Source organism: Cyphomyrmex costatus, unplaced genomic scaffold, assembly GCF_001594065.2.
Source record: "Cyphomyrmex costatus isolate MS0001 unplaced genomic scaffold, Ccosl1.0 scaffold30, whole genome shotgun sequence".
Lineage (NCBI taxonomy): Eukaryota > Metazoa > Arthropoda > Insecta > Hymenoptera > Formicidae > Cyphomyrmex > Cyphomyrmex costatus.
This window is the reverse complement of record NW_017277125.1, coordinates 24,330-33,724: the sequence shown is the minus strand read 5'-3', so window position 1 is coordinate 33,724 and position 9,395 is coordinate 24,330. Positions and strand designations below refer to the sequence as shown.

Below are 9,395 nucleotides of genomic sequence, written 5' to 3'. Positions count from 1 at the left end.
TATTATTATTAATATTATTATATTATTATGATTAATATTATTATTTATATTATTTTTATTATGCGTTAAAGGAATATATGTTTACATTTTTGTTATATATGTTAAATATAATAATTACAAAAACATTTTTATTAAATATAAATACTGTATATCTAATATACATAAATAATATGAAATATGCATGAAATATTTTTTTCTACATAAATATACTACTTTATTTATTCCCTATTGGTGCTACCTAAGTATTTTTTGTTAAGAATTTTAAAGCATTAATTGTATTATTTGTATTTAAATTTAATTTTTATTAAAGTTTCTTAATCTTGTAATATTTTTATAAATTTTATATATTCTTAATATATTAATTTTTATATTTTCAATCTATTTATAATACTTACTTAATTGTTGTTTTTATTTTATGAAAGACATATTGCAACGTTTTTTTTACATAAAAGTTTTTATAGAAAATATTTAATAATGTTAATATAAGTTAAATAATAATAAAAATAAAAATTGTAATTGATTCTACTTTAATTTTTACGAATTTATTAATTTTTACAGTTTATAAATTTAAAGAAATTTGCGGGAATGGATGATAAATGTCGGACCAATCACAAACCGGGGAGAAGGTGGCCAGACTCTTATTAGAGGGTCACTAACCTAAACCACAGTCCTAAACCACAGCCTAAACCGTTGCACACAATAGTTGCTGCTGAACGCACCTATATTGCTCTCATGCGGTTACCATGGAAATTAAGGTATAAACAAAATGTATCTATACCAGTTATAATATAACGTATGATTCAACAAACGTTACTCAATTACTAGTGTTACATAATTATACTCTTATTAATATTAGGAACAGAAGCATTTATAAAAAAATTAATATTATTTGTTTTTAATTGGATTTTAAAGTTATATTATTGTTTTATTACTTACGAAATTTAAGTATTGCACTTTTTTTGCTTCTATTAAATATCATAAAGGTGTACAAATAATTTATTAAAAGAGTGTCAACGAAAAGTTTAAAATGAGATTCAAAATATCTGTACAAGAAGATAATGGACATAAAAGATTACTCACTTGCGTTGCATGGAATTCAACAGAAGAAATTTATTCTTGTGGGTAAGGTGCAATAGAAATTATTAATTTAAAATAATGTGCTAAATTGACACACAAAATCAATTATTTCTCTTTACTGTTATTAATAGTTGATAATTATTTTATATATTGATCAGTAGAATTGTGAAATAGATTAGAAACAGAAGCATTTATAAGAAAATAATACGTATGCAATACTTCATAATTTTAGAAAAGTAATCAAGATACAAAATTTAATGATAAGAATTAATATATAATAATACTTATTGGTACTTAGAGATACTATAGTACACAATTTATGAAATTTAGTAAAATTTAAAGCCAAGAAAAATGATAAATGTCTTATCGAGTCAGAACACTGGTTGTTCGTGTGAGTTGAAATGATGCTTTATATATGTATCTTGACAATAACAACGTTTCGATCCAAATTCGGATCCTTTTCAAGTTTCAAAGTACATATAATAAATTAAACTTGTTAATATTGTGCTCTCTATAGAACACTATACATTAAGATTTTATTGTTTATACAATATAATATGATTTTCAAGGTTGGGTAAGTTAATATTTTTTTAAAACTAAATTAAGTTGAAGTTAATGGCTAATAAAATTAAGTTAAAAGTTGAAGAAAAAAAAAATTAACTTTTAACTAAAGTTAAATTAAGATTGAATTCTAATTTCAGTTAAAAAAAAGTTAATTTTGAAAAAAATATTTTTGAAATTAAAATGTAACTTTTCTTAAAATGAAATTATTTTAAATATAACAATTACAATATAGATTATTAGCGGTAAATTTAATTTTTTTATGCACATACGAGTTATATGATATAACTATCATAAAATACAGAATACTGATAATATTGCAGTATCATATGTAAAAATTAATAATAAATTATTATTAAATTAAAAATAATTATTAAATTTTCATTATCTAATTTTTCGATTAAAAATATGTAAGCGTATATGTCACAAAAATCAAACAGTTCTAATAAATAATAAAAAAAAGATGTTATAAGGAAAGAATACTTGTTTAAAATATTTTTTAAAAAATATCATGTTATAAGAAACTTTTTGTCGAAAGAAATGAAAATAATTTCAATTACAAAAAAATTAATAAATTAAAGTTTAAAAAAGTAACTAAATTAAGTTACAAATTAATACATTTAAAATTAACTAAATTAAGTCCTTAATTTTGAACGTTTTAGTTATTACCCAATCCTGATGATTCTTATTTCTTATGTTCAGTTTGATATTTCTTATTCTGTATTTGAGCTCTAAAACATAAACTTGTATCACTTAATTGGATTCTTTTTTATTGTAAACGTTCAATGTTTAATAGAATAAAATTAGTCTATAAATTAATTCATAAATTAAAAAAATTTTTTTGTAAAATTTTACTCATATGAATATAAGATCCATTAACGTATCATATTTATTTTCTAGGGAAGATCATTTATTAATACGTTGGCATTTAGAAGGCGGAATTGCACATTCCACTATTGTGGCAGAATTTTCTGGTGATTTCTATCCTACCGATATGCAGTGGCATCCACGTCCTAATCATACTGCCTCTGTTAAAAAATCTTTAGATGTATTATTAATTACTACAGCTGATGGTACGTCATTGAAAAATATAATCATAAATAATAAAACTGTAATTAATATACCCGTAACACACTAATGTTGAATCAACATCTCAGAAACGTTAAATTGCAATATTACGAATTTGTATCAATATTGTAGGTTCAATGTTGAAAATATATTGCTGAAACGTTGTCCATTAAATCTATGTCTTACAAACGTTGGTTCAACATTGATTCAACGTATCTAATGTAGATACATTTTACTGATTTCTCAATAAAATGTTTTTCGTGTATTAATTAATTCAATCTTATTATTGCTAAAATAATAAATATTGATTAGTATCAGAATATACTCGATAAAATTACGATAAATAATTTCTCTTTGAAATCGGGAATTATTCTCATAGTCTCAAGTGCATCCATTCAAGAGGGTACGTCCTCGAGTTGCGCGTGAAACTCGTGGACTGCATTAGTATTTTGCCTATAGCGCTTTAAAATCATTCTGTTTTGTCAATACGCATAAAGCATTTCAATTAAAAATTATGAAAATATTCAGAATTAAAGATGTTATTGTATATATTTTTAATTATATTATTATATTACTATATACAATAATATATATAATATAATACGAAGGTGGATCAAATATAAACGAAAATTTCCTTTAAAAATTTATTTATATGAAATAAAAATACAAGACATTTTTTATTTTTCTACGTAATCTTCTGCTTTGCATTTTCTCCGTTTGACTGGAAGCTTCTTTATGCGTTATTATAAAAGGAAGGTGGAAGTGTGTGAGTCAATTGCGCACGATCAAGGCCTCTACTCCTGCGTCGTCCGTAAAACGTTTCGTTATTCTCAACGCCTCTTTCAGGGGTCCAAACATGTGAAAGTCACATGGACTTAAGTTTGGACTGTAAGGGAGGGAGGGGATGTGCAACCCCGAGAAATTTGCTTCAATTTTTGATGCGTTTGATTCGCCGATCTGTGTGACCGAGCGTCATCGTGGAGCGTCTCTGATAGTGGCTGGCTGGCATCGTCTTTTCCGATAAGCATGGTCTTAACTTCGTTAAGAAGTTGGCACACAATGCGTCAATCGGTCTCCAGAAGGTCACGAATCGCACGATCGAGTATTGTCTTCCGTTTAGATTCGTTTTGGGACGGCGATCGTGACTCATTTTTCGATTCTCTCTCGTCCTCCAGAGAAAATCTTGTGCCAAAAGAACACACGGGGCTGTAAGAGGGTTGAATTGTTAGCGTAATCTACGGTGAATTTCAACAGGCCAAACTCCCTCCGTCAGAAATTTAATTATAATCCGTTACGCAACGGACGGATGAACCTCTTTCTCACTCATCTTGTTGCAGACTGCGCCGTACCGACCCGAACCCGAGACATCCGCATCAAAACGTTAATTTTGTATCGTCCTACTTTACTTTCTCTAGACTCCAGAGCGAAATTTTTGTTTATATTTGATTCACCCTCATATATATATATATATATATATATATATATATATAAATTATTCTTGAAACTTCCACGGGTATTTTCTATACAAAAACTATGCATTTCGCGGGTTTATCTCCGTGTCCAAATCTCTATTCTTGGAATACCAACCAAGTTTCGTGAACATTGCAGTTCACTTCGTCAGGATCAGAGATAGTCTGATATTTTAGTATATCATAAATAATGAAGTCGGTGTCACCTAAAATGTAGATATATATTTACCGCAAGAATTTTAATAATGATATCAAAATTCTCTTTGTGAAAACTAGGATGTGAAGATATAATAACACTATCTATCAGGCTGATTAGTGTAGTAATTCGTTTCCTAGCTATGTAGGTTGCTTTGAAAGTTTCCACAAAAGATGTATTAAGAATATAGAAAATTTTTGTTTGTTCCGAGACTCCGTGTTGAATTGTGCGTTCTAGGCTTGTACTTTGTATGCGCGTAACGAGGATTCCGTTCGCGCACGATGCGATAGCACACGCGAAATTTACAAATTCCGATAGCCCAAGTCAGGTTAGAAAAATTCAAATTTAATTGTCATATATGACCTTGACCTAACCTTGGCGACGTTATCCAAGATAAAACTGATGAAATCAGTAAATTGATTTCTTTAAACCCTACAACTTTTATCTGAACACTTTTTCGATTGGATGTTATTCTACGAAGAAAAAGGGTGGTACGGGTGGTCTGAGAGAAACATATCCGGTACATTTTTTGAATACTTTTTCTATATTTATTTATATAATTTTTAATTAAATACGAATTTTGCGTCAATAAATAGTTTATGTAAAAAAGCTGCCTTTTTCCCTTTATTAATTTTTCGAAAAAATTACACGGTTGAAAATGTGCACATTTTTCTAAATATTTATTATAGAAAGCAACATTTTTACAATAATATTTTCTAGGAAAATACCATTTAATTAATAAAAATGGTCGCATCGAAAAAAGTATTGATGCTCATAAAGGTGCTACTACGATAGGAAGATGGAGTACTGATGGTTCTGCATTACTGACAGGTATATCATGAAATTGTTGTTTAAAACTAGAAATGTAACAGATAATTGAATTAAATCACAGAGCTGCTTTGTGAAGTTGGAACCTCTAAATGCGAATATTGGTAAAATTATTATTGCATTCGTTTGTCCACTGTTTGTCCACGTTTGTCCACCCGTCATTTTCATTTGTCTACCCTCCAAAAAAAGTTATACACAAAAAAAGATTGTAACATCCCCAAAAGTGATTATTTTTCGAAGTTCAAAAAAGTGATTATTTTTCGAGTTCGTATCGATTGCTTGAGAATTCATTTTACTAAATTAATGATTTTTTCGAAAAAATATACGAATGAAAAATGTCAAAAAAAAAAAAAACGAAGAACAACTGAATAAGATTAAAAGAAGACGAAAACTATCTTCATGACTATTTCAAAAAGCGGGGAAAAAATAAAAAAAAAAAAAAATACGAAAATCAATAATTTAAAATGAAGACAATTAATTAAAACTAACGGAAAAAAAGGAAAAAACAAATGATAATCTCATAAATTAGACAAATCCGGAAAAAAATTTTAAGGATATGTATAAATGCTTAAATTTTTTAAAAAATTAAGTAAAGAAAGAACCTACGTTGTAATTTTAGGGGGATTAACAAACCAGTTTGGACTTTTCCAGATTTGTTTGTGTATCCCCTATAATTCTGAATCGCGCGCGTAGCGCGCGCAGGAAAAGGCTTATAGTAAAAAAAGAGAATTTTTTGCACAAATCATTTATAAATATGCGCTATACATTTAATATCTAACCAATATCTATTAAACCATTTTTCAATATTTTATTACTGAGTTTGATATCAAGATACGAGACTAATAACAGATTGATGACTATTGCAATTAAAAATAACGAACGATATGACATAATTTTAACATTTGGATTTCTACAACTATAAAATTGACATCGATGATTGCATATACTTACAGTGAAGTAATAGATCTTTTAAGATGTATAATTTAGATAATTATCAAAGTAACATATAAGCAGTAATCATTTTTACTTTACTATCTACCTAATTACTAATTAAAATTACTAATTATTAGTAACTTTACAAAATATTTACGTTTTAGAATGTGACCGCGTTCAGGTAGTTATTTAAACGACATTGAAAATAACCGAATTATGTGTCGAACGTATGTTGTATTTATTTTATTTCATATTAAGAGATTATTAAAGGTTAACAAACGTAACTTACAGCTCTTAGGCCTCTATACTTATTAATAACCGGATAATTACCGGATATCCGTTGCATCAAAATTCAGAACTTCTGATTTTAAAATATATAATAATCTTGTTTGCAGCTGGTGAGGATGGATTAATTAAGGTTTGGTCTCGCAGTGGTATGCTTCGATCAACGTTAGTGAAAGCAAGTCTTCCTATATTAACATCAAGCTGGAGTCCTGATTGCTCAACGATATTATATGCTCAAGGTGGAAATTTGCTTCTTCAATCATTTAATTCAAATTCAAAACCGTATAAGGTATATTGTGAATATTTTTTATTTCAATTTACATATTGTAATGTACATCTTCGAATTTTAAACAAGTATTTTTATATTGTTAATTTTTAATGTACAGCTTCGAAGATAAATTTTTTCTGTTGAAATTATTTTATTACATATATGCGTTTTTCTTTCTTTAATTGTTGTTTTAAATTATTTCTTTTGACTCTTACAACGTCCTTTTAACTTTTTTCGTTTATATTATATTGTATAATATTTAATGCTACAGTTAGCGCTATCACTTCTTTTTATTTCTTCATAACATTTTATTATATATAAATGTATAAATCTATTATATAAACTATTTGGTTTACTGAACTTCGTATATTTAATATCTATTTGCTTTCCTGTCTATTTATTTGTCCGTACGTGCGTACATGCAGCGTCTGTACATGTGTACATCATGCATGCAAGGAGACTGCACGCAATTAAAGAAATAGGACATAAATTAGGGCCGGCTCTAGATAATGCGGGGCTGGGTGCATAAAAATGCGGGACTGATTCTTGAAAATGAAATAATTTATAAAATTACGATTTGTGTTGAACCGTTGATTTGAAAAACAAGTAAATATGATAATGTAATCGGCCAAGTGACGGTCAAGCAGGATTTTGGTTGCTAATGTATGTGTGAATTTTATTTATACCACGTATAATGTAGTCCCCTTAATCGCGTGCCGAAATTTTTTTCGATTTATCATTACTTTAACATTACATCGTTAAAATTTTAATATGTCTTTCAACATATTATTAAGATCCAAAAAGATGCTATAAGCATCAAAAATTGTTAGATTGCTTGTCAATTTAACTAAGTGATTTTACTACGGTAGTTGTTTAGAGTTGCGTTGTAAGTCTGAAAAAATTTCGGCACGCGATTAAGGGGACTACATACGTGGTAAATAAAATTCACGCATTACATTAGCAATCAAAATCCTGCTTGACCGTCACTTGGCCGATTACATTTATCATAAATAATTTATTTCAAATCATAATTATTTTATTTCAAATATATAAAATGAATAACATAAAATAAAATAATATATTATAATATATTTAATTTCAGTGGCACGCACATAATAATCTCATATTGGTTGCTTGTTGGAATTCGACAAATGGATTGATAGTTTCTGGTGGCGAAGACTGTAAATATAAGGTGAGTAAATATTTCTATAAAATTAATACAAGGCTGAATTATAATCTAATTGGTACTAGAAGGAGAGGTTATGAGGCGAAACTAGGTGTTCATGTTACTATTAAAATAATCTTTAATCATACAGCCTAGATATAGCCAAGTCTATCAAAATCATATGTATTGCTATTTGTGTGTTACATACTATATTGACATGAACTCTGACAGTTGTCGAACATAATTTACTGTTTCAGTTAGGCACAGTTTTTCAACTCATGGTTAATTCTTAATCAAGATTCTTGTTTCTTTTATCTTTTTTCAATTCTAGAGAATTAGGAATAAAAGATAAGGAATAAGTTAAACATCGGTTAAGAGTTAGGGCCTCTTCCACCAACTCCGATTAACGCTAATCGATTGTTAATTCAAACATCACGATTGCCAACGTGAGAACTAAACACAGTTTATTTCGAAAGAGGAAGAGAGAGGAGGGATACATTAAACTGCTGTTGGCACTTCTGCGAGTTAATCGCAGAATTAATTATACCAAGATTAATTTAATAAGAATAAGTTGATGACACTTTTTTGTGTGGGAGGCCCTAAAGCAGAAAATTTATTTGTCGTCAATCGCATAGATACACACATGCACGCACGCACCGCGCACGCACGCTTGCGTATACACCCGCACATATATAAATACAACGTAAGTAAGTAACAAAAAAGTACAAAAATGAAAACTATGTTTTGTCCTATTTTTGCGATTTTCTCAAAAACCAAGCAAAAACGAGCATAACTCTACAGGACTTTTTTCTTAGTTATCGATCTTCTACACGCTCCCGAAGTTCGGCCATTTAAATTCTAAACACCTTGTATATATGTATAAAGGGTAAAACAAGGATCAAACAAAGCATGCTGAGTGAACATACATAAAACCAAAGGACACTGATTGTGAGACTAGAAAGGAGTAGGGAGATAAACTGATAAGATCGAGAAATACCTTGGAGATAGAGGATATTCGAAGAGAGATCAAAAATTATATAAATTAAGATGATCTTATCCGCTTCCCCTCTCGCCTTTCTAATGCGCTGCCAGTGCAGCCGATGTTTGAAAAAGTGGGCCGGGCTATATTTCGAGCGTTCCTCAAAACGCGCTCTTATTAATATAATTTAAAAAATTAATATCTATATAATATTGCGAGAATCTCTAAACAGTATTTGTACCTATTTCTATCGACTTTCCAGTGCGAGATTGGAGAAGTCTCGCGAGATACCCTGTATATAATTGCCATTGTATATACAAGTATGTACACTTCTATAGATTGCCTATGTAACGGTTTGAGGACTGATGGTAATGAGCGGATCTCACTTGTAGAGACAGCTTTGAAAGGAATAGCTTTTATTTGAAATATATTATTAGTTCTCTGCTGCTCTCATTTCTGGCTTTATTATTTGTTCAAGTCCAATGTTTACAATTACACACACGCACGCACACACACACACACGCACGCACGCACGCACGCACGCACGCACGCACGCACGCACGCAC

The 9,395-nt window shown here is 29.1% G+C and overlaps 1 protein-coding gene across 1 annotated transcript in view; it reads left to right on the top strand.

Moving 5' to 3' along the window:
- Positions 1 to 1,027: 1,027 nt before the first annotated feature.
- Positions 1,028 to 9,395, top strand: part of Oseg5 (intraflagellar transport protein Oseg5) — a 20,821-nt gene continuing 12,453 nt past the window's right edge. Inside the window, exons 1-5 of the mRNA XM_018541874.1 lie at positions 1,028 to 1,122; positions 2,539 to 2,711; positions 5,092 to 5,202; positions 6,528 to 6,706; positions 7,788 to 7,877. Of these exons, the coding sequence (XP_018397376.1) occupies positions 1,028 to 1,122; positions 2,539 to 2,711; positions 5,092 to 5,202; positions 6,528 to 6,706; positions 7,788 to 7,877 (648 nt within the window). The remainder of the gene's footprint in view (positions 1,123 to 2,538; positions 2,712 to 5,091; positions 5,203 to 6,527; positions 6,707 to 7,787; positions 7,878 to 9,395) is intronic.